A 26,567-nucleotide genomic window follows, 5' to 3' on the forward strand; every position below is an offset into this window, starting at 1 on the left:
GGTACGGTTAGCTTTCTGCATTGTGTATCATCTGGTGGGCTGCAAAGGATGCGTTTAACCCCTATTTGTAAAGCGATACTTTAATAGCTCAAAGCTCCTAATAGAACGAATATCCTCCCTTTCGATTTAATCGAGAATTCTTGTATTTTGCGATGTTTGTGCTTTTCACGCAGGCGTCCGTGAGCACCGTTCAGCTGTGGATATCAGGGATTCTGGCTATTCTCAGAGTTCTCATCTCTCAGTCCACCGAGGATATCGTGCTGTCGCGTATCCAGGAGTTATCCTTCTCCCCGCTGATAATCTGCTGCCCGAATATAACCTACCTGAGGGACGGGGACAATAATCGCCCAACTCCAGAAGAACATTCTGACCAAAATCAAACAAAGCCTCCCCCGGAAGAAACCTTTTCTCGGTACGTATAAGCAAAATGGCAAACAAAGGTACTAAATTAAACTTTAATACATGCCTGTCAATCACAGATACATAAAAAGGTCATAAATTAAGGTGTCGGAAAGAAAAACTCCTTTGTGAATCAATCCATGATGGTACTTTACATTTGATCCTGTTCTCCTTTTTGGTATTACCCTCTGTTATCGCGTGCCATGATGACCCACCAAATAAATGGCACCCCATCAAATAAGTGCTTCGATACTAGGGGGCTCATTAAATTCTCATATACAGATCCCTATAAAACTACTCTGTAATAGATGCCTATTTGTAAATAGGACATAAAAATGTATAATATTTCCGACAGTGAAACAAAGTGAAAATATGATATTTTATATGAAAATAACGTACGTGATCCAGGTTAAAGTGTTTTTTTTTCTCTTACACTTACAACAGTTCTTTACACGTGTCTGTGTGTACTCTCGCAGCAGTGTATTGGCAGCTTGTCACTTAAACCAAACGGCCCGTATAAATTATACGCAGATACATTTTGCAGATATTAAAGGGGTTTAAAGGTACATGGAGTAGAGAACGCAGAATTTGATTGCCCAGCACTAAGTGTGTAAAAAGCAGGAGGAAGTCTGTCACATAACTATGTTACAGTAAATACCATATAGAAACTATCTTTATAGGACAGGGGTCATTATACTTGCGCAGAACTTCTTTAAGAGCCGGGCTCATGTTTGCGGACAGTCTGAGAATGGCTCCGGTGATTTATGTGCGTTTCCTAAGCTGCTGTTAACATGAAGCGTCCGTGAAGTTGGGATGAACGTAGTCATGCTAGAAAAAGTAGATATTGTTAATACTTTCCCCTTGTTTCAGGTTTCTGTTGCAGTTGGTGGGCATCCTTTTGGAAGACATAGTACAGAAGGAGCTTAAGGTGGATCTGAGCGAGGAGCAACATACCTTCTACTGCCAGCAGCTTGGCACCCTGCTCATGTGTTTGATTCACATCTTCAAATCAGGTAAGCGAGGACAGGAGAGGCAGGGCCGTAGTGTTACTTAGTTAAATGGGTCCAGTTGGGTTTCTCTCATAAGTTATCATTTTAAAGGGAAATAAAATATATCCTAGAATTCAATGGCAGATAGGAACCATTCAGCTCATCAAGTCGTTCTCAGTCCTTGCTCTTGTCTTAGGTTTAAATCAACCCCTAAAAGAAAATGGGAATCACGTCCAATAGTGGAAAGGATGTGTATAAAACCAAAAAGAGCATTCATTGAATTTCTAGTCTGCATCTTTAGTGTTGTTGCTTTATGGACACGATCTGAGCGGATTGTCACGGGTGCTGCGTAGGAGAGCTACTAGTTTTGAAACCTTTTCATACGTTTGCTGTAGGTTTTGCCCATCCCCTGATATACGGAGTAAGCACCAAAAGGATGTAGTCTCGCTGTTTTAAGTAGAACGTTTGGCCACCAGATGGCTGTAGAGTTCTGCGTGTGGCTAACGCGAGGCGCATCACTTTCTGAAACAAACATATATCTGGTTATATTGTTTTTCATGCAGACACTTACTGTCCGTGAGTTAACGGGCTAAACTTGGGGCCTAACAAAGTGTACGATCTACTTGCCTTTTTGATCGTGTTATAGCCATGCTAGATAAAGTACTCTGTAACTTGTACCTTAGTTGATCCAGTGATTATGACGGGTGGATACTTTTCGGATGCAGAAGAGATCGATCGTGTAAATACACACCACTGAAGCCTGTATGCTTTTATTTCCTGAAACTTTATGTTTTAGGTACATTCAGAAGGATCACAAATGCAGCTACGAGACTTTTTAAAGGCGACGGAGACAACGGCAACTTTTATACCCTGGAGTGCCTGAGTGAGCTCGTGGAATCCATGTTCCCCACGCACCCCTCGCTTGTGCTGCTCTGGTGCCATCTCTTGCTGCTCATCAACTATACCAACTACGACTGGTGGTCCGAGGTTCACCAGACCCTCAAGTAAGGCCCTGCGACCTGCCTTGCATTATAGACCTATAAACATCAGTATGTAGGCAAACCGTAGGCAAACCATCGGCAACCGTGTGCCATGTAGACCTGTGGCTTTTTAACGTTTCACTTATATGATTAACAGGCACATGCCTGCTCCAGTAGTCTATGCATGACCCATTCAACAGGCAAAGGTGTCCTTCTAATGGACAGATGCCCGCCGACGGCTTTTTAATAAAATGGAGAATATTTAACGTGAACTTTTGGAACCCCCAGCATTTGCTGCAGTGAACATCTAATGTCTGGTTGCTCTAATTTTATTCCATTCGTTGAGTATTTATATGAAGTATATACATGCGGGCACAGTGTAAGTAACTCCGGTATAGATGGAAATGTTTTTCATTTATTGAACGTTAAAAGATTTACTTCTCGCTTTACAGATTAGAATATAATAAAGGGGTAGGTACCATATGTGCCGTCGTATAAGAAGTAATATAGTCCACAGACCTCTGGATTGGGCACAATGGGTTTTTCAGAGGTCTGTACAATATGCATTGTTTTTTTTAAAAGGTATAGAGAAAATTGTTTTGTTATTTTGTACTTTTTGTGCCCAGCATGACCTTTTATGACTGCTTTCTTAATAATATAAACAACCTTGGTGTACGGCATCATAATTAAGCTTTGCTATTAAATGCGACTATTGTGAGCGTGGGAGGATGACTGGGGTACATGCATTGTGAGAACAAATCTAATATGACTTGCGTCTTCATAAACAATGTTTCTCCTACACAGCCATCATGCGAAGTACAACTTGTTCCACCAATTTGTATGTAATTGTCTGGCCATATATAATTAATCGGATGCCTACCAAGTTATTAACTTTCGCTGCCATGGTTACCACCTTTCACCTAATCACAAATAATGCGTGCCGTAGGGGTGTACCCTAAATCACTCAGGATTCTTCCCAGACGCTGCTTTTTACCATAAAGTTTAGAGCCGTTTGGGAAAAACAGACTTGTTGACTGGCCACCGACTGAAAGAAATTTCCTCCGAGGATACTCGGTTAGGAAAAACTGTTAATCAAAACTTCAACAGCTCGGTTGTGCGTCTGAAGAGACTGTAAAATCTCGGTGCCGGCAGTCTAACGTGGTATTAGACACATCTGCTGCAAGTCTCGGAGCTCGAGAGCGGGGAAAGGCAAATGATTCTGCAGAATCCCTCCATGCGTTTTCAAGGGGCGAAAAAACTGTAAAAGGGCACGCTCAGCTGTCGTATGTATTGCAAGGAGCGTCCCTTTAAATAGAACGACTCAAAGAAAACAGCACTTACTTTGGCTCTGTGGGATATTGATGTAATCGCCCCAAATCCCCTTTGTTTCATTGTCCTCATCCCTGAGACCTACATAAGATGAACAAATAAAAACATTTGTATCCCTTCTGCGAGCTGATGGCGCGTTAAATGTCACGTTTGGTCAGAAATAAATGTCAAGTGAGATTACGCTGGGATAACTGGCATGGAGCGGCCCCAGCGGCCGCAGAATACATCCGGCTGTCTCTCTGACTCCCCGAGCAGGAGGCATGGACTGGAATACATAAAATCTCCGTGGAGTTTTGTTCTGTTTATTATACTAATTTGGCATCTTTGGTGAAATCTGATTTAAAGGGACAGAGCTGTGGAATATGATGGCGGCAGCGCTAATAATAACAACATTTATAATAGCCCTCAATTGTCAATGCGGCCCCACCAACAAATAATGCATGTTGTCACTTTGTAAGTACTCGTATAGATTCTTCATTGTATACAATCACTTTCCTTATGGATAAACCTCATTCCTGCTTGAAGTAGCCGGTCGGATCCAGAAAAGAGCTCCGCTTGAGGATCTCCTGGAAGTCTTGTACCGCAGCGCTGGAGCTGCCGGGTGAGGAGTATATTGCGCATGGGCTCCAGCGAGCGGAATATGTGTCCGCTCAGTCTCCTGCGAGCTTAGGGCCAGGACGTTGGCAAAAACATACGGGAGGATTCTGCGCGATCCCTCGGTGCATTTTGCAAGATTAAACCTTTTAAAGGGACCACTCAGCCAATTATATTTACTAAAGTGCATATGATGGCCCAAGTGTCCCTTTTTATTACACATTTCCCAGGGCCGACCAAGCTGACCTCGCGGTAGAAGCTCAAGGGGGGATTGATCCCTGAAGCTGCAAACTTCTCGCAACCGCCTACTACCTTAGTGAATTAGCCGGTTTGAAATCAGTGCCTGAATGTTCTGCATTAAAATTCGGCCATAACCGGGTTACATGATAAAGCCTTTGCCAACTCATCTTAATATTCACCATAACAGGCTGGGCATGATGATATTTAAGCTTTAATGTGTCTTTCCCGTCTTGTGGGAGACGGTGAAGGACCAGTCGGGGTGCAATCAGTCGCTTCCCCGTCTCACCGCGCTGTCGGGTACCGCCGAGGATACATCGTTCACTGACCGCCTCTGACACGCCACGCCGGCTCCAAAATGCGAGAATATATTTTAATATCTAAAATCTCAGCGTCCTTCATCAGGATGGAAATTGGCAGCAGGCGACCGCATCGTTACACTTTTACCCATTGTGAGCATTAACAAGCCCATTAAGGGAACTGGCCAGTAAAATAAATCATGTCTTCAGACGGGGGAATTTAATCATTCTTTAATTATTCCCCATTACTGAGAAAATGTCCGTATTTTCAGTAGGGCTGCAACTAACGATTATTTTAATAATCGATTAGTTGGCCGATTATTTTTTCGATTAATCGATTAATCGGATAAAAAAATGAATGTAAATTTTTTTTAAATAATTTACTAAACAAATGATGTTAAATACAAACAGCAGAATAAAAAAACTTTGATAATACATTTCTTGTCTTTATTTCCCAACCAGCCCCCCAATATATGCACATTTGAGCCCAGGCTTGCTACGCTGCCTCCCAGACATGCCATGCTGCCCCCCCACATATGCCACGCTGCCTACCACAGCACTCCACGCTGCCTCCCACATCTGCCACTCCGCGCTGCCTCCCACATCTGCCACTCCGCGCTGCCTCCCACATCTGCCACACCACGCTGCCTCCCACATCTGCCACGCCACGCTGCCTCCCACATCTGCCACTCCACTCTACCCCCCACATGCCACTGTGCCTGATACGCCTTATACCCCCTGAAACACCACTCCATCCTCCCCAGACATGCCACACTGCCCTCCCCACATATGCCACGCCATGCTGCCTCCCACATCTGCCACTCCACAATGCCTCCCACATGTGCCACGCTGCCTCCCACATCTGCCACTCCACGCTGCCTCCCACATCTGCCACTGTGCCTGATACGCCTTATATCCCCACTCCATCCTCCCCAGACATGCCACTTCTCTACCCCCAGATATGCCACTCTACCCCCAGATATGCCTTATACACCCTGATACACCACTCCGTCCTCGCCAGACATGCCACACTGCCCTCCCCACATATGCCACGCCATGCTGCCTCCCACATCTGCCACTCCACAATGCCTCCCACATCTGCCACTCCACGCTGCCTCCCACATCTGCCACTGTGCCTGATACGCCTTATATCCCCTGATACCCCACTCCATCCTCCCCAGACATGCCACCCTGCCTCCCAGACATGCCACTTCTCTACCCCCAGATATGCCACTCTACCCCCAGACATGCCTTATACACCCTGATACACCACTCCGTCCTCCCCAGACATGCCACACTGCCCTCCCCACATATGCCTTATATACCGTATACCCCCAGATATGTCACTTCACTGCCCCCAGGATTTAGATTCCCCTAAATTAACCCTAAACTCCCCATTAACCATAACTGCCCCTACATTAACCCTTAACACCCCCTTAACCACAGCATCCCCTAAATTAACCCTAAAGACCCCATCAACCACAGCATCCCCTAAATTAACCCTAAACACACCATTAACCACAACTGCCTCAAATTAACCCCAAACACCCCATTAACCACAGCTGCTCCTAAATTAACCCTAAACACCCTATTAACATAACTGCCCCTAAATTAACCCTAAACACCCAATTAACCATAACTGCCCCTAAATTAACCCTAAACACCCCACTAACCATAACTGCCCCTAAATTAACCCCCACCTCCCCTAACTTTCAGTAGGCCAAATATATATATATATATATATATATATATATATATATATATATATATATACATACCGTGTTTCCCCGATAGTAAGACACCCCCGATAGTAAGACGTATCGGGGGTTTCAGAGGGGTCGGCTAATATAAGCCGTACCCCGAAAGTAAGACATATGTCTTACTTTCGGGGAAACACGGGGGATTTGCCGGGTCCGCCACTCTAAGGGGCCGGGAAGTCCCCACCAAGGCCGGCCTTACGTGTCTGCGGCCGCACAGGATTTAAATTAAAACATCGGGGTTTTTTTTTAACTTTATTTAACATCCTCCATGTTAAATAAAGTTTTTTTAACTTTATTTAACATGGAGGATGTTAAATAAAGTTGAAAAAAACCCCCGATGTTTTTATTTAAACCCTGTGCGGCCGCAGACCCCTAAGGCCGGCCCTGGTGGGGGCTTCCCGGCCTCTTAGAGCAGGGCGCCACACTCCAGGGGGCGCGACGGGGGGCGGTCCGCACCGGGTGCCGCTCATCAGGGGCTGCCAACTTGCGGCACCCGGCACTCCTCCAGAGACGGACAGTAATGTCCGCCGCTGGAGGAGCAGGCTCGCAAGGGAGCGGTATCGGAGGTCTTTAACAGACCTCCGGCTCCCTTGAGTGATTTTAAGCCGGGTTCAACCCGGCTTAAAATCACTCAAGGGAGCCGGAGGTCTGTTAATGACCTCCGATACCGCTCCCTTGTGATCTGCGCGGCAACAGCTGTTGTGCGCCGGGGTTTCTTGTCAGATCCCGGCGCACAACACTGAAGCCGCGCCCACCGCTGTCCGTGCCCTCTGAACCAGGAAGAAGACAGAACTGAAGAAGAGGAGCGAAGAGGAGGAAAAGAAGCTGAAAGAAGAAAGGAAAGGTAGGAAAGCATTAAGTGAGAGTGGATTGGTGTATATGTGTGTGTGGATTGGTGTATGTGTGTGTGGATTGGTGTATATGTGTGTGGATTGGTATATGTGTGTGGATTAGTGTATATGTGTGTGGATTTGTGTATACGTGTGTGGATTGGTGTATATGTGTGTGGATTGGTATATGTGTGTGGATTAGTGTATATGTGTGTGGATTTGTGTATACGTGTGGATTGGTGTATATGTGTGTGGATTGGTATACGTGTGGATTGGTAGGTGTGTTGATTGGTAAGTGTGTGAGAGTGATGGGTGTTATGCTGTACCATTTCCAATGTCTTTTTCATGATCTAATTATGCTCTAAAAGTACATCATAACTCCCATCACTCTCAATTTTTTCCCAATATAAGACATACCCCGAAAGTAAGACATAGTGGGGCTTTTAGGGATAAAAAGAAAGTAAGACACTGTCTTACTTTCGGGGAAACACGGTACATACATATACTTACAGTTAGATGAGTGTCACAGCCATGTGGTTCTGGCCTGGAGAAGGAAGGGGGCGGGGCCAGTTGTCACAGTGATTACAGGGAGGGGGAGTAAGTAGGAGCTGCTGCTGTGAGACGGTGAGTCAGACTAAACGGGTTATATAATGAGGGGGATTTTTCAGAGCGTTTGCTCTGAAAAAACCCTCATTTTATAATCGATAATAATCGATTCAACTAATCGATAATGAAATTCGTTGCCAACGAATTTCATTATCGATTATTATCGATTTTATCGATTAGTTGTTGCAGCCCTAATTTTCAGTAACTTCTGTGGGTTGGAATCCGAATTTTCCAAAAATATATTGAAAACGTGCGGATATAGTGCGGCCCCCGTGGCTTCCTCTCACGTTTTATTTCTTCGGTAATGTGTGTAAAAAATTAATATAAAAAAATAAGGTTAGCGATATCTTATATTTGACGTCCTAAAATTGGGATTGACGGAGCCGTATTTCTGCCGGTGCTTATCGGCATAGCTCTAAAATCCCTTCCAGATTGGGAGTTACTGATGCGCATGTGAATTTATTGAGCCATCAATCATTTAAAATGATTAAATCCTGAGAACTTTAATTTACTCATCGGCTGCCTTGGAATCATTTTTTATTTATTTTTTTTTACATTAAGGTCCAGCCACCAAATACATTTATCTTGTTAAATTACACATTTATTATTGATGACGTACTTGTATAAAGTTGATATACGGCTAGTTTCGACCGCCGAGTACCGTCGCTGCGTGATTCTAATAAAGGGAACCGGTTCCACATGGTTATCGTTTCTTTTTTAATTTACTGCTGATAGCGGGGCAGCGAAGTAAAAAGAGTTATTATTTATTGATTTTATGCTGTAAAGCGCCATCCTATTCCACAGGACGCGAGAAGCAGAACAGTCCCATCCAGACGAGAAATGTCGTGTCCTTTTTCTTGCAGACGGAAGAGCCTGTCCAGCACAAAACTACTGCTCAGTCCGCAGATCTCGTCGGACGGCGATGACCCAGACGCGGAGTCGAAGCTCGGCATGTGTAACCGAGAAATAGTCCGAAGGGGAGCACTCATCTTATTCTGCGATTACGTGGTAAGTATAAGCGTGTGTGCCGTGTAAATATGACATGCGCCCGTGCGGTGGAGAGTCATGTCATTGAATTTACCTTTAGACGCAGAAACGTACTCCTTTGGTTTAAAGGGATGGAACAGTTTAATTGGGGCAGGGTTAATTGGGTCCTGTCAGTGAAGTGCCACTAGAATGATCAGGGAAGGCAACAGGTTATCTGACCCTAAAAGATCCACTGTGGACAAGATGTTGTTTGATGAACATCAGTGATCGCGAAAGTTCCAAGTAATTGAAGACAATATAGATATAAAGATAAAACTTTCTTGGCTCCTTCCACATGATTTTACTGCCTTGTCCTGGACCTGGGCGTTTTCTTGTCTGGAGTTCACTAAATGGGGGGGGGTAGCAGGATAATTTTGTATAGTTCAACTCAAACTTTGGGTTGAGGAGCCTAGCATGACGAGCTTCTTCTGCAAGAAGGGCAGCGTTGTCTCTATAATCGATAGATAATGTATACCTCCCAACAGTCTGTATTCCCAGAAAAGTCCTGATCAGGCAGTGTCCCACTTTTGCGAACAGTGGGGATTATCATGCAGTTGTGAGATCCCCCATCACCGAACACGGGAGCTGTAAAATCAATCGCATGCCTCCATTGCGCCTCCTTTGTGGCCACCTTCCAACGCCCTGCCGCTGAGCACCTCAAGGTGGCTTGTCGGGTAAGGCGGGCGAGCGGTCATGCATATGGCCCTGCCCAATCATGCACATGGCCCCACCCACACCCTTCTCTAGCCACGCCCCCAATACAGGTGCCCTGCTATGGACAATACTTCTTGAAAGACTTCCCACTGATTTTTACTACAAGTTTTATGCAGAGCCAACTAAATCCAGGTGCAGCCCGCCACAGACTGAGTAGTCGACTCGGATGTTTTCTCCCGTCTGATATGATTGAATATTCTCGTTTTTAGTGTCAGAACCTGCATGACTCCGAGCATCTGACCTGGCTGATCGTGAATCACGTGCAGGACCTCATCCACCTTTCCCACGAGCCTCCGGTGCAGGACTTCATCAGCGCCATACACAGGAATTCCGCTGCCAGCGGATTGTTCATTCAGGCGATCCAGTCCCGCTGTGAAAACCTCGCTACGGTACGTTTCTCCCCTCCGCTCCAGTCGCTCCATTTTAATTTTTAGGTAATGTAATGTGCAACTTGTATAATAATGGGGTTAATCTGTCCGTAAAACCCATGATAACGGACGCATATGAGGACTTTAATTAATAGCACGTTAATTATAATAATAAAAAAAAAATGTGCAGAAAAACCCTCCAACCCACCCTTAGCATAAAGAAGTTTATTCAGCTTATGATGGTTGGCCACACTATGCATGCTTGTGGCCGCCACATGCTCTTCTTATAGCCCTGCCGTAACGCTGGCCAGGATTGTGTCTAACTGCATTGTCCTCCCGGGTTACTTTAATGTCTATGTCTGTTCAGTTACTAAATGCAGGTGGAGCCGATGTAAATAATTTGTTGCATTCTGCCAATGGTGATATAATCAGAATGATTCTTTTTCTTAAAGCCAACGTCCCTGAAGAAGACCTTGCAGTGTTTGGAGGGCATCCACCTCAGCCAGTCGGGCGCCGTGCTGTTGCTCTACGTTGATAAGCTCCTGTGTACCCCGTTCCGTGTGCTGGCGCGCATGGTGGACACGCTGGCCTGCCGGCGGGTGGAAATGCTACTTGCTGCTCCGGCACAGGTACACAGGGGCCACCGTTACTTAACTAATTCTTGCAAGAGTTCTATGAAACGACAGGTAAAATACATATCTGCAGTATGTAACCACAGCCTTGGTAAGAGATTCATTTTCGTAGTAAAATGGATCTTTGACTGCTTCCATTTTAATTACAGATATCATGATATTTTTTATAATAGATTACCTGCCTTGGATCTTTTTTCCAAGGGGCACGTAGTACCCTAATCCCACTCACACGTATACATACTACTAAAAATATCATATTTAAAATGAAACCCAATCCTGCACACATACAGTTAATATCACTCATAGTTTAAAGCTTCTGCCCAACACAGTGGGTCATTTTTTAAATTTTTTATTCATAAAACCCTTCCATTTAATGGCTGACTCCTAATTTCCAGTCATACTGCAGTCTATATCAATGGCCAGTTGGTCTACCTTCCCCTTGCCATGTCTGCTGTAATATTTCTTTACGTCGAGCCTACGCAGGGTACGTAACACGGTGTGGTGTTTCCGTCACAGAGCAGTGTTTGTCAGTTGCCGGTGGAAGAGCTGGATCGGATACAGACGTATTTGCAGAACAGTGGTCTGGCACAAAGGTAAATCTGGAAGTTAAGAGACGAGCTTGTTTACTTTGTGTTTAAATAGCGAAGCCGGCTGGCATTCTGGAGCTGAACCTCTCAGTCTCCGGGAAATCTGTATGAGTTTCATTAATAAAGATGCTGTCATCTTCGTATTTAAGCAAATCAACCTTATGTAGGTTAAGCATTTACACGGGTCTATACGATCTATAGAACAAGACCTCTAAAGACTGCGATGCTAATGGGCTTTGTGGATAAATGGGTATTTAATGGGTTCTTTACTGCGTATTTCATATATACACCGAGGAGGCTAGAATGAAAGGGCAGAATGTTTTGTGTTTTTTGTTGGCGTCTCTAATGCTATGATTACTGTAGGTGGAATTGCTTTTTAAAACTGGGAGGATGGCTATTTTTTTTTGTCCCTGAATGCCAGTAATTCACTGATATCAGAGAACTGATCCAGTTTTCCTTTCGCAGGCATCAGCGGCTTTATTCTCTGCTGGACAGATTCCGGGCTACTGTGGCGCAGAACACTGTAAGCCCTTCACCCGTACTTACCTCCCACCCGCTGGACGCCGAAAATCAGCCCCCGTTAGAGTCTCTGGATCCAGATAAGGTAATAAGATGATAAATGTTTTATTTACTGCCAGTAAATTCCTTATGTTGTAATAGAAGTAGTTGGATTCTGTTCTGGGACCATCGCTTTTAAATTAGACTTATTTTGTGTGGTGATGTAAGATGCGATGTGAGATGCTGAGTGATGTAAGACGCTGAGTGATGTAAGATGCTGCATTAACTCTTTGGACTCACTGATGTATTTTATTTTTAAGGACTGGTATGTGGCTCTGGTTCAATCCCAGTGCCAAGTCCAATCCGATTGTTCATTACTAGAAGGAGCCGAGCTAGTGAATGAAATTCCTCCATCAGAACAGCATTCCTTCATGACCAACGAGGTACAGTAATGATTTCCGTAGATCCAAAATGTGACTGGTACGGGCTTACAGAAATAACACGGTGCAACCGAGTTTATACAGAACTCTGTGGCTGTAGCGCCGTCTCCCACACTTTATAACTGTTTTTAGCCTCATGCGTGCGTTTCTCTGCTTGTCCGCATAGAACCGGCTCAGTCTCCAGTATTTGCTGCATAAAAGCCGAAATTTAGTCTGTAGATTACCCGTTTTTTTATTCTTTTCTGTCTCTGAGATGTGAAATGTTACCACGTGATTATGCAATTGATGGAGTATTAGAAATGTTTGTTTATGCATTTTTTTGGTAGAAATAGATCAGTCCGCATAAATCCTCAACAATGTGAATTTTAGATGCAATGTACAATGTGCGCATGTACAGGGTAACAAGAAGTACTAAGCCTCTTAATACCTAATCACGATTTGCTCACATGTGATACCTATTTTGGGGTGCAGAATTTATTAATTTTTTTAGATACGTTTGTCTCAACATCTCATAATCGCTATATAAATATTTTCTGGTGCGTTAGGATGACGTGCATTGGCAGTAATAAAACTAACATTTCACAGATCCCCCACCGCTACATGTATGTGGAACTCATTTAGCTGGTTTTGTAATTTTTTTATTATTATTCAATCAAGAATATGATGAAGCAAATATTGTATACGCCATTTGACAATATTCCGCAATAACTTGCATCTGATGTTGTAATTGATTATTTTTGGGAAAGCCAGGAGTCATGGTGTGCAAGTTACGTTATTTTTCTTTCCATTACAGAAATTCAATTTGAGCCTTCTTGCCCCGTGCTTAGCATTGGGAGTGAACCAGGTTGCAGGAGAGCAGAAGAGCGCCTTCTTTGAGACGACCCTAGGCGTGATCCTGACTCACGTGTGTCGGTGCGTGCAGCGGCTGCCGGGCCCTCACCTTCCTCTGCAGCCTGCGCAGCCGCAGCGCAACACGGAGTACTGGGGAAAACTCAGCACGGTCTTCGGTGAGTATCTACTCCACACGACGCCATCGCTCTGGCAATATGAGACGCATTCAAGGGCATATTCAAAGACGAGACCAAGGGTTGATTAAGGTCTGTCTCATTACATATGGAGAAAGGTGCAAAGATGGCCGGATGGTCCTTACTTACCGTCAAGTTCTGTGCTACAACTGCAGAGACATCGAGGATGGAAGTGCATCATTTGTTGGCTCGCTAGATGTGTGCTCACATTTAGAAAATGGTTTACTATTATTCTGAGTCAATTCAAGACTCTCGTCCTCTGTCTTTGGGGGGGAAAACTTCCCTCCTACACTTTGTTAAATCTCGAAGTCACATCTTCTCTTTCTCTCCTTTCCCCCGAGCTGTACATATTGAGACCATTCCCCATTATTAGAAGCCTCCTCTTTACTCTGCACGTTTCCTTGATTTTGGGCTTGGTGTACCTGGGCAGATCAGTAATTAGAAAGTAGACGCTGCTCCAACAGGGCAAAATAACAACAGTAGCTGTCGACAATCACTCTGCCCGCTCCAGTGCTTTTCAGGTGGATAGTAATGTAAAGGAAGCAGCTTGTCTATCGCATGGGGATAACATGGGCCGACCCCAGAGAGTTGAAAACTTCATGCCGGGCGTTAATGGAATATCAAGCTGCGTCAGCCCTCTATGATTATTTTATTTGCTGGAGAAACATTGTGTATTATCTATTGTATAACCATTAAGTAAAACAGGACGATAAGTTGCTGGTACCTGGACCCAATTACAGTTTATATCAGGGATTTGCCCAATGCTAGAGGGTCTATAACCCACTCGGAACATATTCCATGTGACGGAGCTGCCCTTTAATTCCTCCTATAAGCATTAAGAACCCTTAATATTACTCTGGATCTGATACTGCCCTCAAAGCCAGCAGCGGGTTTATAAAGTCAGCCGCCAGATCGGATCAAACTTTTAAAGAGAAAAGCGAGCCGGATATTTTAAAGGAGGTGGAAGTGATAGCAATGCCTTTCTCCCTGGCGGGGAAGAGATTTTTGTGGCGAACGTTAATTCATACGGTTTTGTACAGACACATTTTCTGATCTGCCTTCTCATTGCCGGACACCGTTAATACATTTCAAACCAAGAAATGGTAACAGTTTATTGTAACTGTTTTTGGACATCAGCGTAGAACACTTACTAAATATTCTAGATGAGGTTCCTGACAATTTTGTGTCGCGCAGGTGACCCGGCCGTGTATAGCTCCACCATGACTCTCTGCCGAGCGCTATCTCAGTACCTGCTCTCTCTGCCCAAGATACCGCCAGCCCTCCACATACAGCGGGAGAAGGAAGCGGACATCCTGACATTCATGGTGTTCTCTGTCGAGGTGAGATCCCCAGGTTTAAGTAGTGATCAATAAGATTACATTTGTGGATTATTATTATCTTTGTGTCGCACCAACCAACAGTCCATACATTCAAAGGGTCTGAAAAACTGATAGATTGATATATATATATATAGCGATACACTACGCAAAGAGGACCTTGTCTGTAAGCTTGCAATCTAAAGGGCCTCATCACAGCAGCTGCAAGTTTTTAAATGAAAACCTTACTGTTCCTTTGGTTATATAATATTTATATGTTCTTTCAGTAGCTCTAGTTTGATGGGATTTTTTTAAAGCGGTTGAATTCCATTTATATTTTTCACCAGTTTAATTCATAGCATAGTTTTAATATACAGTGTTCCATCCTCAGGCCGTGTCCTGGCATTTCATACACGAGCAGATCCCGCTGAGCGTGGATCTCCAAGCCGTGCTGGACTGCTGCTGTCTAACGTTACAACAGCCGGCATTGTGGAGCTTGCTGGCCTCGGACGAGTTTGTGACGCAGGCCTGTTCCCTCATCACCTGCGTCAGGTTCATCATCGAAGCAGGTAATGTACCCTCCAACAGCTCAATAAGGGGACGGATTCTACGGGATGGAGAAAGCGCTGTTTATTAGGTCACCATTCTGCCATCTTTATGCTTCTGGATCCCACCAGATGTCTTCTGTGAATGTCATTCGTGAACGGACACAGAAGTTTGTTGGTTTTTTTTTAATTGAGGACAGTGTTACAACAGAACAAATGCAAAATATGAGATATACTCATGAAGCGCGAAATATGTCAAAGTATGCGGTTTCCATCATTGTGTAGACCTTTTATTTTATCAGCTTTGGCCGGGGCGCTCGTCGCCGGTCTGTATGCATAGTTGGTTCTTTTAAAGATCCCTTCCAGTGGGCTAAACTAAACATCAGTATTGTATCTGTTCTGCTTCCAGTTGCAGTAGAGCCCGGTGACCAACTGCTTAGTCCTGAAAGGAAGAAAAACGACTCGGCGGAAACCGAAGTACACAGTACACAGAGTAAGGAGCGGGATGAGAAATAACATTCCTGTGCCTAGACTATTTCCGGTTTATTGGACCTCTCGGCTGAGGGCTCCCATCTTCTGCTTTAGGCGGACTTCTGAGAAAGTGATGATTTATAACACAAAGCCCTACCTCGCTGACCAGCCTAAATATCCATCTAGTTAAACGCCCCTACCAGACTCCTGAAAACCTCCCCAGGCAGCATTTTGTGGTCCAGACCAGCAATGCCTCACCTGGCGCCAGGGCTTTTTCAAGTGTCTTTTTGCCCTGGGGGCACAAGTTAAAAAGTCCTGACTCGATTGCTCGCTTCTAGCTTAGAGCTTTGACGCATCCCGCTTTCCATATGCTTCATCCCAGGGACCCGTATACATGATTTATGCTGCACACATGGACAAAATACCTATGGCCCATTGCAATATCACAAGTATTTCAGACTTTCCCTAGTAACGCTAGAAAATGTAAAGTTAAACTGTATTTACCGCAAGGTTTATCTGCCAGAGATTGGTCTCTGCACTTTTACTATCCCAGAAAGTAGGGTGTGTGACAATGTAAGAACCGCAGCCCTCTCACCAGCCAATTTCATACTTTTTAAGGTGAAATCTTTATTTCATCCGTTCAATGTAGCTGCCGATGTTCATGCTGGGATATACAGAGTATCTGGCCTGGTTCCAGCCCTCGAGGTCTTAATAGAATGTAAGACCTTTGGATAAGACGTATGTACTTCTAGTCTCACAAATGTGTTTTTTTGTTTTCTACTCAGATTTAAAATTGATCAAGCAAGCCCGTGAAATAATGGCCGAAATGGTGGACTCCCTGCAGACCGTTTTAGTATTTGGACACAGAAAGAACAGCAACATTGCGGGCTTTCTGACGCCTGTTTTCAGGAATATTATAATCAGCTTGGCTCGCTTGCCCATAGTTAATAGTTACACCAGGATCCCTCCGCTGGTAAGGGTTATATTGCAGCCATTCCTGAATACGATATAAATAAATAAATAAATAAATATATATATATATTGCTTATAATGCTTTTACATTGTGACGAATGTACTTTTAATATGTCTAAGTCCAGCTGAATACGACGGTTCAAAAGTTTGGGGTCGCTTAGAAACGTCCTTGTTTTGGAAAGAAAAGTAAAATGTCTCCATTAAAATAACATGCTATGGATGAGAAATCCAGCACAGACGGTGTTAATGCTGTAACTGACTACTGTAGCAGGAAACGGCTTATTTGTAATGGAATATCTCCATGGGCGTACAGAGGCCCTTTATCACTCCCATCACTCCTGTGTTCCAATGGCCCTTTATCACTCCCATCAGTCCTGTGTTCCAATGGCCCTTTATCACTCCCATCACTCCTGTGTTCCAATGGCCCTTTATCACTCCCATCACTCCTGTGTTCCAATGGCATGTTGTGTTCGCTAATTCAAGTTTACGTTTAAAAGGCTAATTGATCGTTAACTAGAAATGCCCTTGTTTTCCATGAAAACGGCTAAGTGAACAGCATTGTAAGTAAATATGTATTTGGGCTTAATTACAATTGGGTACAAGTGGCGGAAACCAAAATATGGTTTTCATCCGCATGCCCTCTGATCACAACATAACAACTTTGTTTTGAAAGCACTTTTAGGTTATTGATTTCTTGTTTGGCCCGTGTGATGATCCCTGGGATGGTGTGGAAAGCGTTCAGACGTCTTTTCTTCTCCGTAGCCACCTACTTGCCGGCATTCAGTACAGATCCAGTTACACCGACTTTAAACTTTCAGTAAACATTGCCAGATTTTCTCCCGGCTTCTGCTGTTTTTTGTAAATCTTGCTACTGGTTTCTGTAGCCTTTTGAATGAATATCCAGAACTACAATTACAATCCGAGTAAAGGTTGTGATGGCTCATGGCTTACCCGTGTTTCTCGCTCTGCCTCACATATTGAGATAAAGTAATCGATCAAACAGACTGTGCATGTAAAAGCTGGACCTATTGCCTAATTCTTCAATAGTTACGTTATTTAACGCATTCTTTATTCGCTTTTAAATAGGTTTGGAAACTTGGATGGTCTCCTAAAAGCGGGGGTGAATTTGGAACATCTCTTCCTGAAATTCCAGTGGAATTTTTACAAGAAAAAGAAGTATTCAAAGAATTTATATACCGTATCAACACACTGGGTATGGGTTACACTGCTCCTGCTGGCTTGTTCTCACTTAAAAAGAGAAACGTCTATTAAAACAAGGTTTTTGTACAGAGTAAAAGCGCTGAGGTCCCGTATTTATGGTCAGCACACGGTCTGATCCCAATAACCGTATGTGGATCGCCTTCGGGCAATATTTCAAAGTGAGATTTAATAAGGTAATGCTCACAATTTAACCGTAGAAGGACGTGGAAGATTTCAGCGTTTAGGTTAAATAGATTAAATTATTCTAGAGAAAAAAAAGGCACTTAAGGATTGACGTCATAATGTGCGCTATATTCAGGGTCTTACCTTCTAAGAAGGAACTGAATGTCTTTTGGCCAAGGCTGTCCATCAGTAAGCAGTTTAAATAATGGTTTATCCAGGTTTTCTCTGATGGCCCTTAAGCCTTGAATTTTTAATTATCACTTTTTTTTCTATCCTGTTCTGACTATAACCAGCTTTAGGGGTTGTCTTCAAGTTTTCCACATTATCATCTGGGAATTAATAAATGGTTTAACTCAATGACCTTGTAGCTTTGTTTTCTTACCGATTACTTATAGATCTCTTTAGAATATACACAGGACGAGGCTTTCTATTAAAAACGAAATCAGGCTAACGAAGATTGCATTTAGAATGGAGCTGCTAAGGAGCACTTAAAAGACCAACGCGTTTCACGCTTGTGAAGCTCATTCGCCATAAACTGGAGAAAAGGCCTGAATGATATTTTGTGTTGATGTATATCTGCACTTTTGTTTATATATAAAACTTACGTGTTATAAACAGAATGTTCCCAATATTAAATGCGATCATATTAACCGCTCTAATACTAGCCTATTGTGAAAGATTACATGCTAATGGGAGAAATTCTGTATTTCTAACAGGTTTACTTTATTGTTTTTCTACATTATGTCTTCACAATGTAACTTTACAAATTGTTACGTTGTTTGAAAGCCATACACGGCCTGCGGTTTCCGTGTCCTGTTGCCTTGCGCGGTCACGTGGCTCGTTATGCAGATTGTAAGCTTGCGAGCCGGGCTCTCTCCACCGAACGTATCGGTTTGTCTCAGTCTGTCAATTCTCGTCTTGTCAGACCCCTTGTAAGAAGCGCTGCTTTAATCGTTGGCGCTATATAAACAAAAGATAATAATAGTATGCTATTAACATTTTCTCAGGATGGATAAATCGCACTCAGTTTGAGGAAACGTGGGCCACTCTCCTGGGGGTTCTGGTCACTCAGCCTATTGCGATGGACCAAGAAGAAAGTCAGCAAGAGGTACTAAACGTTTAAATGTCGAATTCTTCACTTCAGCCCTCCGCAAACTCCTGTATAACCCTCATTTGGTTTAATTGCGCTTTGCGCTCGTTACATTATCTCCCCTGCTGCCTCGTATAAATTAACGAGAATCAGCACCGTTCAAAGAGCCCTACCTGGAAGCTCTTGTTTTACCGGTTATAATGTACATTTAACCTCGTCTGCAAAATATCCGGTTCTACATGCTGGTCTGATTTACCAGGGAAACGCTTAAAAAATGGTCAGATGTTACATCCTCTTCATAAAAATATCTGTTGTTGTGTATTTTGCAGGAAGATACAGAGAGGACCCAAATCAATGTCCTGGCAGTCCAAGCCATCACATCTCTGGTGCTCAGTGCAATGACCCTCCCGGCCGCGGGTAACCCGGCCATCAGCTCCCTGGAGCAGCAGCCACGAAACAAGACGTTAAAAGCCCTGGACACGAGGTACGACGCGCAGATTCCCTTCGTTCCGGCCCAAGTGAGCGTCTGATTGTGGGCTGCTTGACCTTGATTTCCTCTAGTAGAGTAATAAAGACTTATTAATAATTCATGGGGCGCGTCATATACATTTATCGATGCTGTAACTACACCTCTTAGGGACTATTAAACTAGTTGCTGGTGAATCTCACCTATTCCAGTGGTTGTACATCAGTTTATTGCTCACTGATACCCGGTTTATGTCGTGAGGCGAGGACACTTGATTCGATCCATCCGGCTGAAATTAGAACGCGACAACGACCCTCTGCAAATATAATTTAAGTAGTGTCAAAAGACAGAAATGTGTAATTGTGACTAATGTATAAATTCACAAGAACCCATAACCTCGGTCTTGAACATGGATGTATAGAATACATTTCTGTGGTTCTAGTTGCTGCTTGACTGAAATAAAGACGTCCACGTATTGGTGGCACATGTAGGGATTTAGGAGGCAAATCTTCAAGCAGCACCACGCAGGAGGTCCGGCAGTCTCTGACGGTTCAATAATCCAGGATATGTCGGAGTGTTTTGGTCAATAGACCTTTATTACGGGAAACCTCTGTATCGACCTAAACATTCGTAGATCTATCTGAGTGTCCCCGGTACTTGTTTGTTTAATCTTTAGGGTATTTGAACCATCATTTAGCACACGCTATACTTGGCCCTGTCCACACACAATTCTTTTTGAAAGATGTTCGAACTACAATTAATAGCAGGACTATGTGTTGTACGACTGCTTTCTGATTGAGATGTCTCCGTCCGCTTGTTTTTAGTACATCTGTGTGTTTTGATCTACGCTTCTAGATTTGGCAGGAAGCTAAGTTTAGTGAGAGGGATCGTGGAACAAGAAGTCCAAGCCATGGTGTCTAAGAGGGACAATATAGCCACGCATCATCCCTATCAAGCTTGGGACCCCGTACCTTGTTTGTCGGCTTCAACCACAGGTACCTGTACATGAACTGTCCCAGACTAACTAATAACCATCAGCCGTACTAACCTCTTACCGTGAGCTGAGCTGCCCTTACTCGTTTCTTCAGACAACCGTTTCTATCTGAACTCATGCAAGAGGATCCAGTCCGTGCAGCGTAACTTTTGACTTAATAGATGTGGTTTGATGTTTGCAGCTCGCATTAATGCTATAAGTCTGCAGATCGTTTGTAGTAAGTAAACCAAGTACGGGCCGAGTTGGCCTCTGTAATGCATATGTATCGTTTCTTATTATATTCTTGGCGATTGGGCTATATGTAATGCGGAGCCCTGTCAGCCCTTCATAGTGAACAAATGGGCTCAAAGGCTTTACATTCTGCATTCTCATCGCTGCAAAGTCATATGAGATTATAAAAAAGGTGAAATCTACCTACTGGTTCACCTAGTAATGTGTTTATCAGTGTAGCGACCTCTAGAATGATGATGATGACGAGGAGCTGGATTCTGATATTGAGAACGTCATGAAATAATCTGTCCTTTTAAAATACTCGTGTCGTTCGTGTGCAGCACCCTTACGGATGTCATTCAGCTTTAGTTAAAAATGCTTTTTTTGTCCGTTTGGTGACTGACTAATCGGGCGATCGCATTGGAAATTGTAAAATAATCCAAGGTCGTCTCATGTGGGTATTTACCTTTTAGTAATGAATTATCAGAACATTAGTTCTAATTTTTTTAAAAAAAATCTTTTGCAGGTGCTCTTATCGGCCACGAAAAACTTCTCTTGCAGATCAACACCGAGAGGGAAATTGGAAACATGCAGTATAAACTGGGGCAGGTGAGCGCTGGACGGCGGTCCGGATTGTTTGGGCGAGGGATAAAGTGTTGTAAGGCTATAAATTAAAGGGGGCAGTTTACGTGGCCTGTGGCCGCTTAGTAATGGTTTTTGGCAGCCTCGTCCGCCCGTACATTGAATAGCAGTGTGCTGGCGTTTTCTATTAGCATTAAATGGTGATGTGTCCTGTCTCTGCAGGTCTCCATTCATTCTGTGTGGCTGGGAAATAACATCACCCCCCTGAGAGAAGAGGAGCTGGATGAGGATGAGGAAGATGAGAACGATGTCCCTCCAGCTTCTTCCCCACCAACCTCTCCAATAAACTCCAGGTCTGATTAAATATTTTCTGCGTCTTGTATTTTGGGGCCACGTCGTGCGTTTTGTTACTGGTGTTCCTCCTTTAAACGAATGGATTGAAGGCATTATTGTTTATTTCAGTAATTTTTGCTTGTTTTCCTGGCGGTCTGGCATTCCCAACATCCATCTGCACGCAGTCGCTTTGTCTGCTTGGTGTGCCAGGTCATACAAATGGGTTTAGTAGCTTTTAGTCTTGGGGGGGATTCATATTTTATTTAGGTATTGAACCTTTATGTCTTTTTTTCATTTGGAGTCCTGTTGTGTCATTATCGAATGAATTGTTTCAGCTATGGTCTCTGCTAACGCACGTTTCAGGAATTGTGTATAACCCAGCTGGTGGTCGGACCAGAAACGGCGGTAGAGCGGTGTATATAACGCTATTACTTTGTAATTGGGCACTTTGTAAATATTTTAATTTAGACTGTCGGCTCCTCCTTTCCAAATGTATTCATGATTATTTAAAAGTCTGTAGACTATGGCTTTATTGGACAGCATTTGTTGTAGCTCCCTGTTATTATACTGTGACATGCGAAGTAAATCTATTACGGTAATGCTCAGTAAATAAAATAAATACGTACGCGTGTCTGTGTGTGAGCGCTCCCACGCTCCTGGCGGGCAGCATACTTATAAAAAGTGGATTTCTCTCCCGTTTATAGGAAGCACCGTGCTGGAGTGGACATCCATTCCTGCTCGCAGTTCTTGCTGGAGCTGTACAGCCAGTGGATCCTGCCCACTGCCGGGAAGAAAACACCAGTGATCCTGATCAGCGAAGTGGTCCGATCGGTGAGTCGCTTTACGTCACACGTGGGCTAGCGCGGACCCCGCAAGCTATTATGTTGTGTGGTATTGGCTCTAGGTACAATATACAAACTCCTTCCACGAGTGATGGTTATCTTGTATGGTTAAAGCCGCATATTCATTTTGCTGCAACACGGGAACTTATCAGGATCGTTTATTAAAGATCTGGGGATGGTGGAATTACCCCATAACGACCAATGACGTGCCAAGCACGTGCCATGGGGGTAACTGAGCTTATAAAGCGATCAGCTGTCGCTTTCTTCACTCAGATGGGGCTGCTGCTGCAACGCCTCGATATCGATGCACCACAAAATATGTCGCTGGAGTGATTAGGAAGCGATCTTTTGTGCTTTTAAAATACATATTTTCTGTTTTCTGCTGTGCATTCTTACACTTAAGTATGTTTCCCATCCACAGCGTATTCCTCCATATTCCTTATCAGTAATTACATTATACATTATATTTATTTATTATGCAGGCAGCTTTAAACCTTGCGTATAAATGTTTTAATGCATTTGCCAGCGGTTTCTTTCACACATTATTGATCAAAAAGATTCACCTTAAAATCCGGGTGACCTGTTATTCATAAAACTGGTGGAAACATTTAAATGCCTCGGGGAAATATGATGGAACGATCACAGCTTAACTGCCCTATACACCACCTTCTGGAAACATCTTCTCCCTCCCTCACTGTTCATTCACACGCGGCGGGATAATTCCCTGGCGTTGTTTGGAAACGCTCGGCTCATTCCGCTGTGTCTGGCTCGTACGTGTCTCTCGGTGATGTGCAGCTCTCAGAGTAGTTAGCTGGGTGATTCGATCCTCATCATCAGATAATGCGTTTCTAGACTGGTTCAGAGCCACGGGCCTATGATTCCTCGGGGTGAAATAACTCTTTGCCTCGGTCGTTTTTCATCCTGGTAGATGCATGCAGAAATCTTGTCTTTTTGGCAAAGTGCACATAACTGTAGGATATTGCAGGGCTGTACGGGGAAAATAACATGGTTAAGGCTAATGTGAATAAATATGTATTGGTTTTTATAGTGCAGCTTAGAAAAAAGTACCAACTCTGTGCCGTTAAGAGAAAATTACCCACTGTATATAAAACACGATCGTTCCTGTGTTCTCGCGCCGAAAGGATTATAAATAATAATTAAGGCAGCGCAGGTACGGCCGTGTGGCTTCCGGTCTTTAATCCGTTGTGTCTGGCCCTCATGCAGCTCCTGGCGGTGTCGGATTTATTCACTGAGAGGAATCAGTTTGAGATGATGTACGCGTCTTTAACCGAGCTGCAGAAGCAGCACCCGGCCGAGGACGAAATTCTCAATCAGTATCTGGTGCCTGCGATCTGCAAAGCTGCCGCCGTGCTGGGAATGGTAAGATAGCCCCGACGGGGGACTGGAGGGTCCTGTCTGTCCATGGCCACCGAGATACATCAAAGAGAGCATCAGGTCCCAGTTACAGCTGGCATTAAAGAGGTTAACATTTTAACAGCAAAGATATTTTATTTAGGATATTTTATGTATTGAGCATCAACATTCTGTAATACAGTCTGGCGTTTGTGGGTTGGTTTGGTGCCATATCTGTATGAGATTCAAGGCCGTGGGTTATTGGCGTACAAACGCTTTGGCTCTTAGCCTAGATCAATCCTTGCATCTATCATTGAGAAGCGTGGGGCTTGGGGGCCTAGGGGGCTGTCTTGGGTAAGACGACGACTATAGAGAATTAATGAAGAGATTCCAGTTGGTCGGTAATATGTCTTCATCGCACCGATCTGAGCATTTGACAATTATTTCGTAGCGTCCGTATCGTGCTCTGTGGAACTTTGCAGCCGTCTAGGTCAGCACGCTCTGGATCTACGCGCCATCTAAAATTTTTCAAGTGGTTCTGATGTGAATATTAAAAAAAAAAAAAACATGATTTCCAGAAGATCCTTTAAATGTTTCAGAATGTATTATTGCCCAAACTATGAATTATCGATTGAAAAGTAATTCATGTGATTTTTTTTGGGGAAAAAAATAGTACGAATGTTTTTTTTTATTTTTTCTTCTTGTGATGGTAAGGATAAGGCTGTTGCAGAGCCCGTGAGCCGTTTGCTGGAGAATACGCTGCGCAGCACGCATATGCCGAGCCGTATTGGAGCTTTGCACGGCGTCCTGTACATCCTGGAGTGTGACCTGCTGGATGAGACGGCTAAACAGCTCATACCGGTCATCAGCGATTATCTGCTTTCCAACCTACGCGGGATAGCACAGTAAGTGTCTGGCAGAGCGCGGCTCCATCAGCAGCGTGTGGAACGAATGCCGCGATGCCCTTCCGTATTCAATTTCCTTCATTTCTCCTATTTTTCTCCTTTTTTCTTCAAATATTTTTTTCACTTAGTAAGTCGGCGTGATATGTTCCTTGCCGATACCAGGACACACTCAGGGGTGATTGCTGTAATATGACAGAGTAGCAGATGGCTGTGCGTTGCATTAAATTGCAATGTGTCACTCAGTTGGACTTGTAAAGGTTAAAGGGAAAATATTAGAATAATCTAGACAAAAAAGAGCGGTGAGCGAGGAGCCTGTTTACTGCAGGGCAGAGGAGATGGACTGTGTTTCTAATTAGAACGACACAGGGATTCTTGGGGAGTGAGAGTAGAGCCGGAGCAGCACCGGCGGCTATGTCCTCCCTGGTCACCGGATTCCAAATGTTTTCTGCTATTTCCGTGACTTTATTATTATGTTAAAATATTACGATGCATTGTATTGCTGATTCAGCACAGCTCCCTGCCCTCTCTGCCTTTTGTATTAACTTCTATTTTTAATGATTTACTAACGGCAGATTCATGACCCAGGCTCTGGCTGTCAATGTCCCCTTGGCACAAATGCGCTGATCGGGCTTCCTTTTCTCAGACCTCATGAAATATGCAGGGCTCGGCTGTACTGTGATATAAAAACGGTCCCTGGTATAAAGCGAACGAGGGAAATTTTTCCAGTACATGGCAAATTCTCAGAGCCTGGTCACTCTGTAAGAAAAGAAGATGATATGTAGGATTTATGTCTCTTGTGTGTTCTCTCCAGCTGTGTGAACCTCCATAACCAGCAGCACGTCCTGGTGATGAGCGCCGCAGCCTTCTACCTGATTGAGAATTATCCATTGGATGTAGGGCCGGAGTTCACCGCTGGCATCATACAGGTGAGCATGGCGCATGCTCGACTCTGCTATTCTGTTTTACTCGTTAATGGATTTTCTGAAATCTCCGTGACTTTTAAGCGCAGCTGGGAAACCCAAAACCCATCGTATGGAATATGTTGGCAGACTTTTCTCAATGTGCTAGTCGGCCAGAGACCTCTACTGATCAGTTCCCACAATAGATCTAATGGTGTAATACAGGGGTCCTCCTCTGCCATCATATTTTTTTATTTTTTAATGTATTTTGATTTAAGAAAGCACACAATTATGTGTTGCGTCTCTACTATGCATACTGCTCTCCATTCACACGCCTTGTGTGTATGTGAAATGAATGAAAGATCTAGAAATTGGCTGCCTGTTGGAATTCCAAAGGCATTTCTTTGGTTCCCTGTTCTGTAGAATACGTTCCCAGTGATTTGTAGGAATGAATACCTGTAAAGATGCTGATGCACCTACGTCTGTTAATGAACACAGACCCCCTGTGACTCGGGTCCGGTCATTCTGATTTTATTATTGCCTGAACTGGACCTCAGTACATAATACCAAGTTTTTCAGTTACTTTACTGCCATATGTAGACATAGTAACAATACAGTATTTTACGCATCCCTATACAGGAGCCATAAAAGTCTGATTTTCCCCTGTAAAGATATACAGGGCTGGGTGTATCCTGGCACAAAGTTTGAAAACGTCGTCTTTTGGTGATAGTAACCAATGGAATAATGCAATCAAGCAGAACATTCTTTGCTTGCTGTTGCTTTTCACAATAATCCCTTTTTATGTATAACGTGCATTTCGTCCATGTTTGTCGGTATTCACTAAAGTAGAGTGCACGTGCCGTCTGTTTGCTGCCCGGAAGCTATTTTAGAAC

At 43.8% G+C, this 26,567-nt stretch overlaps 1 protein-coding gene across 1 annotated transcript in view; it reads left to right on the forward strand.

The window, feature by feature from the left end:
* HTT (huntingtin) overlaps positions 1 to 26,567 on the forward strand; it is a 70,552-nt gene that overhangs the window by 38,974 nt on the left and 5,011 nt on the right. The window contains exons 39-62 of the mRNA XM_053458228.1: positions 174 to 412; positions 1,270 to 1,412; positions 2,185 to 2,392; positions 8,887 to 9,031; positions 9,973 to 10,152; positions 10,584 to 10,817; positions 11,280 to 11,356; positions 11,816 to 11,954; positions 12,169 to 12,291; positions 13,082 to 13,295; positions 14,508 to 14,653; positions 15,021 to 15,198; positions 15,584 to 15,667; positions 16,431 to 16,618; positions 17,704 to 17,830; positions 19,008 to 19,108; positions 19,420 to 19,574; positions 20,412 to 20,551; positions 21,287 to 21,369; positions 21,565 to 21,695; positions 22,380 to 22,506; positions 23,742 to 23,897; positions 24,585 to 24,775; positions 25,587 to 25,701. Of these exons, the coding sequence (XP_053314203.1) occupies positions 174 to 412; positions 1,270 to 1,412; positions 2,185 to 2,392; positions 8,887 to 9,031; positions 9,973 to 10,152; positions 10,584 to 10,817; positions 11,280 to 11,356; positions 11,816 to 11,954; positions 12,169 to 12,291; positions 13,082 to 13,295; positions 14,508 to 14,653; positions 15,021 to 15,198; positions 15,584 to 15,667; positions 16,431 to 16,618; positions 17,704 to 17,830; positions 19,008 to 19,108; positions 19,420 to 19,574; positions 20,412 to 20,551; positions 21,287 to 21,369; positions 21,565 to 21,695; positions 22,380 to 22,506; positions 23,742 to 23,897; positions 24,585 to 24,775; positions 25,587 to 25,701 (3,624 nt within the window). The remainder of the gene's footprint in view (positions 1 to 173; positions 413 to 1,269; positions 1,413 to 2,184; positions 2,393 to 8,886; positions 9,032 to 9,972; positions 10,153 to 10,583; positions 10,818 to 11,279; positions 11,357 to 11,815; positions 11,955 to 12,168; positions 12,292 to 13,081; positions 13,296 to 14,507; positions 14,654 to 15,020; positions 15,199 to 15,583; positions 15,668 to 16,430; positions 16,619 to 17,703; positions 17,831 to 19,007; positions 19,109 to 19,419; positions 19,575 to 20,411; positions 20,552 to 21,286; positions 21,370 to 21,564; positions 21,696 to 22,379; positions 22,507 to 23,741; positions 23,898 to 24,584; positions 24,776 to 25,586; positions 25,702 to 26,567) is intronic.

The sequence above is a fragment of the Spea bombifrons genome, chromosome 1, assembly GCF_027358695.1.
Source record: "Spea bombifrons isolate aSpeBom1 chromosome 1, aSpeBom1.2.pri, whole genome shotgun sequence".
NCBI classification, from domain to species: Eukaryota; Metazoa; Chordata; class Amphibia; order Anura; family Pelobatidae; genus Spea; species Spea bombifrons.